Source organism: Amphibalanus amphitrite, unplaced genomic scaffold (assembly GCF_019059575.1).
Source record: "Amphibalanus amphitrite isolate SeventyFive unplaced genomic scaffold, NRLGWU_Aamphi_draft 001002F_arrow, whole genome shotgun sequence".
Lineage (NCBI taxonomy): Eukaryota > Metazoa > Arthropoda > Thecostraca > Balanomorpha > Balanidae > Amphibalanus > Amphibalanus amphitrite.
The window spans coordinates 217,603-231,103 of NW_024882496.1; the positions used below are offsets into that span (position 1 = coordinate 217,603).

Consider the following 13,501-nt stretch of genomic DNA (forward strand, 5'->3'; position numbering starts at 1 on the left):
CTACACATGCTCTTCTAGACAGTGGAAGCACTGCGTCCTTCTGCCAGGAATCTCTGCTGCAGAAGCTGGGACTCGAGAACAAGAGTAAGAAGAAGCTGTCCCTGACAACAGTTTGCAAGGATCAAGTCGAGATTGAGAGTCAGATCATCACTGGGCTCGAAGTAGGTGACATCGATGGACAGCATACCCTCCAGCTGCCAGCAGTCTACAGCCTAGAGAAGGTACCGGTCGATGTGAACGACATACCAAGACAAGAAGATGTCAGCCGTTGGTCGTACCTGAGTGGTGTGAATCTGTCGAGCTTGGATGCACCAGTCGAATTGATGATAGGCAACAATGTCCCACTGGCGATGGAGCCGTGGGAGGTGATCCATAGCCAGGGAGGAGGGCCTTTTGCCACCAGGACACTCTTGGGATGGGCTATCAACGGTCCTGTTCGACATGAAGGAAGAGGGCTGGTGAAGGCAAACCGAGTCAAAGTAGAAAACGTTGAAGACATCGAGGACATGATGATCCAGATGTACAACGCAGAGTTTAGTGAGAAACTCTCAGACAGCTCGAAAGGACCTTCGATTGAAGACAAGATGTGGCAGAAGAAGGTAGAGGAAACCATCACGTTCACGGAAGGACACTACGAGATAGGTCTTCCTCTGCGAGACAAGGACACTCAGATGCCAAACAACAGGAACATGGCGCTGCGGCGACTCTCCACCATCCAGAAGAAGATGGAGAAGCAGCCGAAGTTCAGAGAGGACTACACTACTTTCATGAACAACGTGCTAGAAGAGGGCTACGCCGAGGAGGTGCCCGAGGAGAGCCGAGGAAGAGCGGATGGGCTGGTATGGTACATGCCCCACCATGGAGTCTACCACCCTCACAAACCTGACAAGATTAGGGTTGTGTTTGATTGTGCGGCTAAGTCTGACGGTGTGTCGTTGAACGACAAGCTTTTGCAAGGCCCAGATCTGGCAAACTCCTTAGTTGGAGTCCTACTACGCTTCCGCGAAGAACCAGTAGCCTTCATGGCAGATGTGAAGTCCATGTTCTACCAAGTAAAGGTCCCAGAGTCTGAAAGAGATCTGTTGAGGTTTCTATGGTGGCCTGGGGGCGAGATCAACGAAGAACCAAAGGAGTACCGCATGACCGTCCACATATTTGGAGCTGTCTCATCCCCAAGCTGCTCCAACTTCGCGCTAAGACGGACTGTCGAAGACCACCAGGATGACTTCAGTGAAAAGGCACTGGAGACTGTCAAGAAGGCGTTCTACGTGGACGACTGTCTCCAGTCGGTGTCGTCAATCGAGACGGCGCAGTCGCTGGCGTCAGAGGTACAGGCTCTGTGCGCCAAAGGAGGTTTTCATCTGCACAAGTATGTGTCCAACAGGGAAGGAGTTCTCGACAAGATACCGAAAGAAGATCGAGACGAAGGTTCTTCTAAGAAAGGACTTCACTTGGAAGAAGCGACAAGCGTCAAGAAAGCACTGGGTATCAAATGGAACCTGGAGCAGGATACCTTCAGCTTCTGTGTCAGGGCAAGAGAGATGAAAGTGACCAGAAGAGAGATTCTTTCTGTCATCAGTGGAGTGTTTGACCCTTTGGGCTTTGTGGGGCCATTCATTCTTACTGGTAAGAAGATCCTACAGGATCTGTGCGCCATGAAACTTGGTTGGGATGAAGATGTCCCGGAAAGTCAAGCTCTGATCTGGACCAAGTGGCTAAAGGACCTGCCGAAGCTGGAAGCGTTGGAAGTGGCAAGGTGTCTAAAGCCAGCGAGGTTAGGATCGATTGTCTCAAGGCAGCTACATCACTTCAGTGACGCGAGCACAGTGGGTTATGGTGTAGTGTCATACCTGCGTCAGACGGATGACAAAGGGCAGGTACACTGTATGATCCTCATGGCGAAGTCGAGGGTCGCGCCGCTCAAGAAGATGACCGTACCTCGAATGGAGCTGGCTGCCGCAACAGTTGCAGTGCGACTACATGCGATGATCACAAAGGAACTTGAGATCCCTATAGACGATGCTACCTTTTGGACGGATAGTTCGACAGTGTTACGGTACATCAACAACGAGGGGACAAGATACCAGACGTATGTCACGAACCGGTTGGCGGTTATCAGGGACGAATCTGCACCAGCGCAATGGAGATTCGTTAAGTCGGAAGATAACCCAGCGGACGACGCCTCGAGAGGGCTTATGGCGGGTGATCTTCTAGAGAACAACAGGTGGTTCCATGGTCCAGCTTTTCTGGGGAAAGAAGAGTCTGAGTGGCCTCGTCCGCCTGAAGGACTTGAAGACACACAAGAAGCTACAAGAGATGCTGATGTGATTCGGCCTGCTGTGGTTGGCTCGGTCTGCTTTGCTGAGGACGCACAGCCTAATCCGACAGATCGGCTTCTGTACCACTATTCAGACTGGCTCAGACTCACAAAGGCAGTGGCATGGTTGCTGCGCTTCAAGAAGTACCTGATGGCGAAGAGAATGACGGCAGGAGCAGCAAGGGAAGGACCGGTCACTCGATCCCAGGCTCGGGATAGGGAAAGGTCTGCTTGTCGGTTGTCAGTGGCCGAACTTGAAGAAGCGGAAAAAGCCATTCTCCGGCGAGTGCAGGAGAGTACGTTCGCATCGGAACTACAAGCGCTGAAGCCTCAGTGTTCTGATGGAGAGACCAGGCAAGATCCAGTGGACCGGGCGGTGAAGAGAAGAAGTCCTCTGCGGCAGTTGGATCCCATGCTAGAGGACGGACTATTGAGAGTCGGTGGCCGTTTAGCCATGGCCCCACTGGATTCCAAAGCAAGAAATCCAGTCATACTGCCCGCACGCCACCCTGTCTCAGAGTTGATTGTACGGCATGTTCACCAACAGGTGGGCCATCAAGGAAGAGAACATACATTGGCGGCGCTACGTGAAACTTTCTGGCTGATTCACGGCAACTCGGAAGTGCGCCGGGTCCTGAGGCAATGCAAGCATTGCATAAGACGGCAAGCACGACCAGAAGAACAGAAGATGGCAGATCTGCCCCCAGAGAGGGTAACTCCAGATCAGCCGGTTTTCAGCAGTGTCGGTGTTGATCTGTTCGGTCCGTTTGTGACGAAGAGGGGCAGAGCCTCGGTCAAACGGTACGGGGTAATTTTTACTTGCCTAGCCACTCGAGCCATCCATATTGAGTTGGCGGACTCAATGTCAACGGATTCTTTTATTAATGCGTTACGACGATTCACAGCGAGACGAGGGCCAGTCCGGATGATCAGGTGCGACAACGGGACAAATTTTGTCGGAGCCGAAAAGGAGCTTCGCAAGGAACTTGAGCACCTAGAACAAGATCGCGTACACAAGAAATTGCTTGAAAGCAAGATTGACTGGATTTTTAACCCCCCAGGAGCCTCCCATTTCGGTGGGGTTTGGGAGAGGCACATTCGGAGCATCAGGAAGATACTCAATTCCCTCCTGACCAGCCACACCCTTGACGACGACGGCCTCACCACTCTCCTGTGTGAGATCGAGAGTATCTTGAACAGTAGACCACTGACGACGGTGTCAGCAGACCCGAGAGATTGTGAGCCGCTTACACCGAACCACTTGCTGCTTTTTCGCGGAGGTCATGTCACGCCTGGAGTCTTCTCCGAATTTGACCTGCATGGTAAGAGATGGCGCAAAACGCAGTATCTCGCGGACTGTTTCTGGACGAGGTGGAGGCGGGAGTACTTGCCGCTCCTCCAAAGGAAGCAGAAGTGGAACAGTGTCCGAAAAAACCTGGAACCAGGAGATGTGGTCCTGGTGATGGACGAGACACTCCCGAGAGGCCAGTGGCCACTTGGAAAAGTTGCTGAAGTGACGAAGGACCAGAAAGGTCTCGTGAGGCAAGTAGTGGTGAGAAGAGGAACTTCAACGTTCCGTCGACCAGTGTCGAAGCTGGTGAAGCTCGTGAGCGGCGAGGACTGAGCACTACGTGGCTGAGGAAGACGAAGTTCATTTTTATTTAAGAGTGCAATGTTGAATCGGAGATGATTCAAGGAGGAGGGTGTAAACGCCGGAAGCGTTTATTGTCTCCATTTGGTTTTGGTTTATATTCTCCTGTCCTTTCCTGTCCCATTGTGAGCCCATCGGCCCGTCTTGTTGAGCGAGCTGTAGGAAACGGAGAGCCAGTAGAGGGCTCTGCTGTCTGGTTGCAGCCAGAGGTAGGGGGCAGCACGGAGCACGGGTTGAGACGCTGATTGGTACTTTGGTACTTGCAGGGCACTAAAGAGTTGGTACTTGTGTAATGTGGAATGTGAATGTGGAATTGCGTCGTGTCGAATGGTTAGCCAAATACTCATGTTAAAATGCGTTAAATTTGTGATTCGCGTGATATCTCATGTGATGCATAGGAGCCTTTTGCATTCAGAGAAAGACCTATTATAATGGACACGGTACTTAGTGTGGTACTGGAAATAGTGCTGGTACTCATACGCCAACACGTCAGATTTGGTAACCGCCCATTTCATGCCGCTTTTTGGTTCTTGGAAAGCGTTTGAAGTATAAGAAGGCGATAGCGTTCAGGCGTGAAGAATATGTCTGCAGGTGGATAATGTTGGTGAGTGTTATCGTCTCTAGCAATAAAGAGACGCTTAATTGTTATCAATATTAGTATTCATTGCGCTGCATTGTTACAAACTGGATCTGAGAAATGCGCCGATTTGTGTCCATTTTTGCGTATGTGTTTAATCGCGAATATTATGCAGGATTGCAGTGCAGCACTGAATAAGTTTGTCTGTTATAAGGCCAGAAACATTCTCTCAGTGTTCAGGCCATTTAAGGCTATTTGATTGCAGTGGGAGAGCGACACTCGTACGACCTTGACCTTGGCCGCGCCATATTCGTCTTGAGCTCTGTGTTTGGCCCCCATTGCCCTGTTTGTCTTTCGTTTCTGCTTTATTAATTTTGATGTATCCTTTCAGAAACCTTGCTTACTTGCTTACTTTGGCCTGCTTGGATGCTTGTGAAGCTGGAGTCACAATACAGAGGCCAACTATCAAGTTGCACGAGTTTTGCACCACCAGACTGCCGAGTTTTGGAGACGCCTGGAGGCTACAAATTCATTAATTAAGCGCAAATTAATCAAACTTTACTAGCAAAAACGTAGTTTGACCTTATTTGATCTCCGATGACCCGACCTAAGTGTTTTAGCAAGTTAACATCAAACTCATCTTGTATTGATCTGAAGTGAGCTGTTAGAACACAAAAACGTTGAAATGGATCATATTTTACAATGGGGGCTATTCGGGCAAAATTTTGGATCACTAATATCGTGTTACTTTACTCACAGATGATATCTTTAACCTGCGCCCCGTAGGGCTACCGGCGGACCCTACCAACCGTAGGGGGGGGCGTTTCGGCCCCCCCTAAGATCTCGGAAAGTTACCGGCCGATTTTCAAAATTCAAAGCGTTCGATAGCCCCACCCGGGAACTACCTTGTGACCAAATTTCATCGACCTAGGTCAAACCGATGACGTCGCAAGTCAGGTCAAAGGTCATATTTTCACCGTTCACTTCACAGGCATTTCAAGAAATGTGTTGTGGAATCGAGTTAATTGGTAATTTATTGAAAACCATCGATCGTAAATTGTTCGTCAAACACATAACTTGCTATCTGAGGTCACTGATACCAGGTCAGGTCACAGCGAGGTCAGGTCACCGGGGGTCACAATATGAAAGTGTCGTGTGATACATGCTTTATGGTCCATTTTACATGACAAATGCGATTATGTGGGTTAGGCAGCCTTTGGGGCCAGCCTAGGTCACGTTTTGGTAAAGTTCAGGTCAAGGTCAGGTCAAATTAGGTCAAATTTAAAAGTTGATATGTTTGCATAACATGGGTATCGATTCGATGCAGCTCGTCACGGGGAGTCTAATGGTGGTCTTTGTTTTGCTCTACGAGGTCTAGAATTGCCAAAAATTGAGTTTGAACATTTGACGTCATCATTTTTGAACAGTTTTTTTTTTTCACTATAACTTGGCCAAAAAACGAGGTATCGATCTGAAATTTGGTATGTAGATAGAAGACGGTAGGTACTATCACATATTTTCCGGTTTTTTTTCGAAACTCAAAAAACTTTTTGGATTTTTTGGCAAATATATAAAAAAAACATGCTTTTTTGATTTTTGGGGGCCAAAACTCAAAAAATTCAAAAATCCGAGATAGCAGTTTTGTAGCCCTGTCAATTCTACACCTTTTATGATATGATCATTTTTCTGTATCTTCAAAGCTGTAGGCCTGACAGTTCTTCTCGCGAATGTCTTTTTTCGGTCGAAAATGACAGAACATGACGTCATTCTGACGTCATTTGTGGCCAACCTATCGTAGCCTCTGGAAAAATTTTTGGTCACAATGTGTAAAATTGATGCCCGGAGGGGTCCTGAAAGTTTGGTGGCGATACCTTCAGCCGTTTAGGAGATATCGACCGAAAAGGACAGGGGGGGCCGTTTCGGCCCCCCCTACGGGGCGCGGGTTTTAAGCATTTAGACCAGGTCGGGTCAGGTCAGGTCAGGTCAACCAGTAAGGGTCGTGACGGGTATTCGTAGTGCCTACGTGTCAACCGCCTCTGACAGCTTCGTAACATGTTACGAAGGCACCAAACATGCTTGAAACATAATTATGATGTTGTTAACCAGCGACTCGTTTGGAGATTCAAAAGCCCGTGCGTCTCTATGGTTTTTCGCTGATAACTCAGACACGGCTGCGAGTTTCGACTCGAAATTTGTAGTACGTCTACGGACATTAATTTCACACAACTCCCGAAAAAAGGTACTACGTCATCTCAGGTGACGAGTTATAGAGCTCAAACTGAGGTCACGCTCGGCCATTTTTGGTCAAAAGAGTTGTTCACGGAGAAAAATCTCAGAAAATCAGAAACCTTGGGACTCCAAAATTGAACCGTAGGTAAAGAAAAAAAGGCTCTGCAAAATCACCATCTTCAAATTTCCACAGTATAAAATTTAAAGATCTGATGATTTTATACCTAATTCAAAATGTAGATTTCTTGAGATATTTTTGAAATTTTGGGAAAGTTAAAGATACGGAATAAATGTCAGAGAACATCTCAATGCCTTTACACGTGCCAAGAAAAAAAAAACACAAAATATCCTTAAAACTCCCAAGAATATAGCCATTTCAAAGACTAAATATATATAGCGACTATTCGTGTGACGTCACATTATTTTCAGTATTTGTCCTTAAAATCAGCCTAGGGCAACATTTATGACACCTAACCATCTCTTCCTGACTAAAGATGAACGAAGTCCTCTCTTTTACATCATACAAGTCACTTCTACGCCTAATAAAATGTTTTCCATTGTAAACCGGTACAATTTGACCGTATTTGACCTTCCTATGGCGTCATAGATATAAGAAAAATGGTCAAGGAGAATTTTGTGGCTGCATAGGTGTGACATGCCTTCATTAAGACTCGAATATTCACCACTCGGCATGCCATTCCATACGAATCACACAAGTGCCTTCTGACTGGTCGAGGCTGACCTTTTTTGTGACGTCACAGCTCATCATCCATTCAGTTGACTATCCACAAGTCAGATATATGATAAACATCATATCCAGACCCATTTGAGATACCTAAATTTCTTTTTATGACCGGCTTCTCGTGAATGCCAAATTGGACAGATTTGACCTTGTTTGACCTCCCTGTGACGTCACAGATCAAATATCGGGGTCATCGATATCCTATCCTGTGCATCTCGATGAGCTCTTTCGACGACTATTGGTTCCGAAGATACGACGGGGGAGGAGCTTTGGGCCCCCTACAACAGGACCTGGAACCTACCAGACCTCAACGCGGCGCGGGTTAACCCTAGAACGCCTAGGGGGGGTTGTATCAACCCCCCCCCCCTGAGGTTTTTTCGAAGTGCACGCTAAACGGCTTGTCGTAGCGGGCTGAAATTTTCAATACCCTCTGGGGCAACCTTTGCGCATTTTTTGCCGAAAAAAAATTGATCGGGTCATGTCAGGTCACGGAGTTATGACGTCATAAGAGGTACAGCCTCCGGCCGGATTTTCACAAACTGAGTGCCAACGCCCGAGGTTTCCTGCCGGTGGTACGGACATCGGTTGATGGATCGTGATGAAACTTCCCATGCATGTTGGGGCAAGTATTGGCTATCATATGGTATAAGAAATTTGACCGGGTCAGGTCAGGTCACGGAGCTATGACGTCACAAGAGGAACAGCGTCCGGTACTATTTTTGAAAAGCGCCCGAACCACTATTTTGCTAATTCTTGTCACCTCAATGGGAATATGCAGCAATATTAGCTTCTATAGGGAGCAAATGGACCTCCCAAATCCAAAAATACAATCAGATTTCAAAAATTTAAATTTTGATTTTTCGAATTTCTGCCGCCGACTGTGACCTTGCCGACTTCCGGCGCTCCCAACGCGCCATTTTTAGAGCTAGGGAAACGAAATACATACCAAACGATAGAGAATTGATCAAGGAACACGATAGTGAAGGTTTCAAGTCGATATCTCCCACCGTTTTGCCGCAATCGCCGCCGAAAGTTGAAAAAAGTCTATTTTTCCGAAAATTTGACCTTTGACCGGTCAAAAGTAGGTCAAATGTTGACCTAGGACCAAAAAATATACCACCAATCGCGAGATCTCGTTGAGAGCAATCCGTTGGTTTTTTCCGCTAAGCTCTACGACCTTCCGTTTCGAAACGCCAGGGGGTGGGGGTCGTAACAACCCCCTTCCCTGGTCGTTCGTGTTATGAGAAATGGCCTGGTCGTGCGAGGGTTAAAGACTATATCTGTGATTCTGCATCCAGAGACATTTCCCAATTATTCAGGATGCCGCTACATTCCCGTCGCCCGCTAACACCATCGTCTCCGATGGCGACCTGTCTGTACCGCAGCACTCCAGTCACAGTGCCCTGTGGGCTGCGGCTCAGTCCGACTGCTACCGATCGGTCTGTAGTCTCTACTGCAGTCTGCAGTGCCCTGCGGTCTGTACGTAGTCTGTACCGCAGCGCCGCGGTGCCCTGCGGCACAGTCCGCCCCGCGGACACTAACACCGACAGTTGTAGTCTCCGTCGCTCACTAGTCACTGACCAAAGGAATGCACTCGTGCAGCGCAGTACGCACCAGCAGTGTGCTGCTTTCCCTCCAAGAAATCAATTTTAGATGCTCTGAGTTGAAACAAATCGAGTTATTGCTTATCGAGCCTTAGGCATACCTACCTATTCCTGCATTATGATAATTTTATTGCGTTTCGACTCGACTGCAGCGCCGATGTGCACGGAGCGTTCAGGTTCCAAAACAGAAGTACACTGACTGACCGGTAGGTGTCACTGGTGAAGGCCCTACAGACGTCCACGCTCATGACGCTCATCCAGAAGAAGGCGGCCAGGAAGAAGTAGTGGATGCTGATGCCGAACAGGAAACACAGCGAGAAAATGCTGTTCTGCACGATTCCTGAAACACGCGGGAAAACCGACCTGGCAACGCCGCCTGAGACGGTCCGATAGGTAGCTAACTAGCTAGGAGACATGGGGAGGCCTGGACCTACCGGTTTCCGGTACCTAGGGTAGAGTGGGGCAAAGCGCCCAGGGCGGGTCAAACGCCCACCCCTCTTTTTTATGAAGTGCTCGACTTTTCGAAGAATTCTCGATAGCCATTTTCAAGAACGAGCAGGAATCTACGTTTGCCCCCTTTTTCGGTTCTACAAGTGGGTTGTTCTGGACGTAAGATAAAGATTAGTTTATTTCAGACAATTTTTAGATATTACATGTTTTCATACTACTAAAACTTTGTCTGACAGAGATTAAAGTAGGCAATGAAATTTAGCTACGCAGAACCTGCGGATTTAAGCTACGTTTTGAGCATTTACTGGTTTGCAACACAATCGTCACACGCTTAATTTTGGTGGACTTCGTTTTGAATGTGCTGTTGGGGTAATACGCCCATTTTGGTGTGGGGCAAAACGCCCATCATGGGCGTTTTACCCCTAATGGGAGTTATACAGTACGGGTATTTGCGAACATTTTTGGCTGAAAGTGAGTGTCGGGATACGTTTCTAATGCTCAGGATTCTTATGAAATAGGCAATATACTGGTTAGTATCGCCTGGAACAATTTATTCGCACGAACTAATCTCCACTCTTTAAGGCGGTGACAGCCCGTTGACTGAATGAGGAGTGGGGTGGTAACAACAGTGTTCAAGATGTGTTTGGTGGTGTAATCTATCTATTTAAAGTCAAACGAAATGAGAATGGATAAATACTGCATTCTTTTGTCAGAGTACCGAGCGTGTAATGAAACGTTCAGGACTGGGCGTTATGCCCCACTCATATGGGCGTTATGCCCCATGGGTGGGGCAAAACGCCCGATTTGTAGTCCTCTCAATTCGGATGGCATATCTCAAAAACCATGCATGCCACTTGTTTCTGATGTGTTATTCGAAGAAAGCCAAGGTAATGAGCTACCAGATCAGCTACCTAGTTGTCTTTCAAATTTGTAAGATAAAGAGATACTGGGGCTGGAAAGTTAGGGTGGGCGCTTTGCCCCACTCTACCCTACCTAATGAGCGGCAGCGACGGAAATGACTAGAGGGAAAAGAAACATCAAACAGTTCACTGTAATCACGGAATAAGAAGCTTAGAATTGCACTACCAGGGCAACTGACGAGCTTATTTGGATAGGGCACTGGCCAACAGGCTGAGTGGCGTGTGCAAACAAGCCCGTCAGCTGGCCCTTCTTACCGGTCAGACAGAGCAGCTGCCCTTCTTACCGGTCAGATAGAGCAGCTGCCTCTCCCCTTACCGGTTAGATAGAGCAGCTGGGCCGCTGTCCTTACCGGTCAGATAGAGCAGCTGGGCCATGAGCAGCGCGCAGGAGAGCGACAGCAGGTTTTTGGCGGGCAGGTTCCTCAGCTTGCTGAAGAAGGTGTGCACCAGTATGTGCGCCGCCAGGCAGACGATGGACAGCGTGAAGCACACGAACGAGATGTGCTCCTGGACGCGGTTGTACTTGAAGCTGATGTCGCCGGCGGGGTCGGCGGCGCAGACCAGCAGGCCGCCGCCGTCGGCCTCCTCGTACTGGCCGGGCGCCAGCAGCCGGTCGTAGACCAGCACGAACACGGAGCCGTTGGCGCGGCGCGCGAACTGCGCCGGCTGCAGCCGGATCTTGGCGCAGGCCGACAGCAGCGTGTCGCTGGCGTTGGCCGCGTCCGGCGACGGCACACACTCGTCCCCGGAGAGCACGAAGTTGGCGCCGCAGTGCAGCGGGAAGCAGCGCTCGAACAGGCCGTCCCACACCTCACCGACGCTGCGGCCGGGCACACCCGGTCATCGGAGGCCGGGGTTCGAATCCGGGGAGGGGCGACATTTTACCATTAGAATGCTGTTGAATTACCAACCCATCTCGGCCCACCACACTGACTTGCATATGCGCGCCCTTTCTCCCCGACCAGACCTGAGCTGGCCTGACCATTTGCTCCGCTAGACCTGACCCTGCCCTGCCCTGCTGCTGAATTAGCAACCCATCTCGGCCCCCCTCCCTGACTTGCATATGCGCGCCCTTTCTCCCCACCTGACCTGAGCTGGTCTGACCAGTTGCTCCGCTACTGACCTGACTCTGCCCCGCCCTGGCCGCCCGGCTGCTGACCTGCAGGTGCGCTGCAGGCCCACACTCTCGCCGTAGAAGTCGAACAGCACGGCGGCGGAGACGGCGAACCGCTCGCCGGGCGTCACGGGCGTGATAAACGGCTGCACGTTACATTCGGTCTCGTTGTGACCGTTACAGGCGGCGCAGTGCGGGTTCTTGTAGCGCACCTGGGAACGACCGAACGGTGAACGACGAGGGAGAGAGAGAGAGAGAGAGAGAGAGAGAGAGAGAGAGAGAGAGAGAGAGAGAGAGAGAGAGAGAGAGAGAGAGAGAGAGAGAGAGAGAGAGAGAGAGAGAGAGAGAGAGAGAGAGAGAGAGAGAGAGAGAGAGAGAGAGAGAGAGAGAGAGAGAGCTGGTCTGCTGTTGACTACTGAACGATAACAGGGGCCGAGAACGACCCAACTCACCTCCTGCCTCGTTTCATAATGCGAGTCCGTAACTTACGCCGGTTTTTGGTCTTGTATTGCAAGTGCATGTGAAGCGATGACGACAATTGGAATCGTTGAATTTATTTATCTTGCAAGCAAGAACAGAAGGGAGAAGGTGAAATAAAGTTATCGCTTCACATGCGCTTGCAATACACGCCCAAAAACCAGCGTAAGGTACGGACTCGCTTTATGAAACCAGGCCCTGGTGACACTTGACAGTGAGAGAGAGGGGACTGCTGATCGACAAGAGGGGCGGAGAAAGGCACAACGTGTCTGGTGAAGGAGAGGATTCGATTGTGTTGGGTAGATCATTGAGCACGCTGTGAACAATGTGGAAGCTGCGACTCAGTCCCTTCGAGGAGTTGCGCAAAACCGTGTAGCATAGTAACTTCAAAACTCAACACTAAGTGCACTAAGAATGCCATAGTAATTAATTTGCAGAAATGCACGCATGGGAAACCCAATTATGTGAAGTGCTGCAACTAGGCTTTGGCAGCACTGGCTAAAATTCAGCTCTACATAGTAATTATCCTACACCAGAGACCGTCTTTATCATTGGCCCACCTGCAATGTGCAAACTGCAAACATTATCCAAGGAGGCTTAACTAATGTGTTAGCCCCCTGAGTTTTCCGTGTCATGCTCCTCGGCCACGTAACGACACGTGGTAAGCGGCAATAGTAAGGGCGTCAAAAATAATGGCGGAAATACTTCAGTCATTTCTCAGGTCAGGGCAAAGGTCAGGTCACCAGAAGTCATCAAAGGTCAAATTTTGTCTACTTTAGCAATTTTCGAAACAACCGACGGATAACTCGGGAACCAATAGAGCTAGAGCGCCGCAGAAAAGCTCATTCGATAGCTCTCTCAAATGGCTTTCTGATTATTGCTCTCAGATTTGACCTCAGGTCAACGGTTTAGCCTCCAGAGGGCAAAAACTCTAAAAAAAAAAACGTTTTCACGAAACATGTTTTCGGCAACAGCTTTTGACCCAAGAGGGCCACGACATTAATTTTGCCAGCATCGTATTCCTCTCGTCGAAACACGTCGCAAGAAATTCACCTTGAAATGCCATTTTAAAATTTGACCTCAGGTCAAAATCATGACCTGACCGGAAAGAATCATGCTGCATAGGTATTAGTCGATCCGTATCGTTGAGCTGAACACATCTAACGTGTTTTCGCCGCTCTAGCATGTGTCTATCAAAAGTTATAGTAAAAACTGCTGGTGACCTCTCATGACCTGAGGGGCATACAGAGGGGGCACAGGTGCAATTATCCGATTCAGTGTGTCATGTGTACACATGAACCGATGTTTGAGACTTGAGAGGGTTTACAACAACATTTGTCCAAAACAGGCGCATTTCAATTTTCTCCTCAGAAGGGAGAGGAAAATTGAAATGCGCTTAGATAATAAATGCGTTGTACTA

General features: G+C 48.9%; 1 protein-coding gene across 1 annotated transcript in view; it reads right to left on the bottom strand.

The window, feature by feature from the left end:
• The window catches only part of LOC122369052 (cadherin EGF LAG seven-pass G-type receptor 3-like), a 30,965-nt gene extending 18,332 nt beyond the window's left edge, over window positions 1–12,633 (bottom strand). Inside the window, exons 1-4 of the mRNA XM_043343430.1 lie at window positions 12,613–12,633; window positions 11,650–11,816; window positions 10,841–11,310; window positions 9,325–9,460 (exon numbers count right to left, since the gene is read on the bottom strand). Of these exons, the coding sequence (XP_043199365.1) occupies window positions 9,325–9,460; window positions 10,841–11,310; window positions 11,650–11,816; window positions 12,613–12,633 (794 nt within the window). The remainder of the gene's footprint in view (window positions 1–9,324; window positions 9,461–10,840; window positions 11,311–11,649; window positions 11,817–12,612) is intronic.
• Window positions 12,634–13,501: the final 868 nt, after the last annotated feature.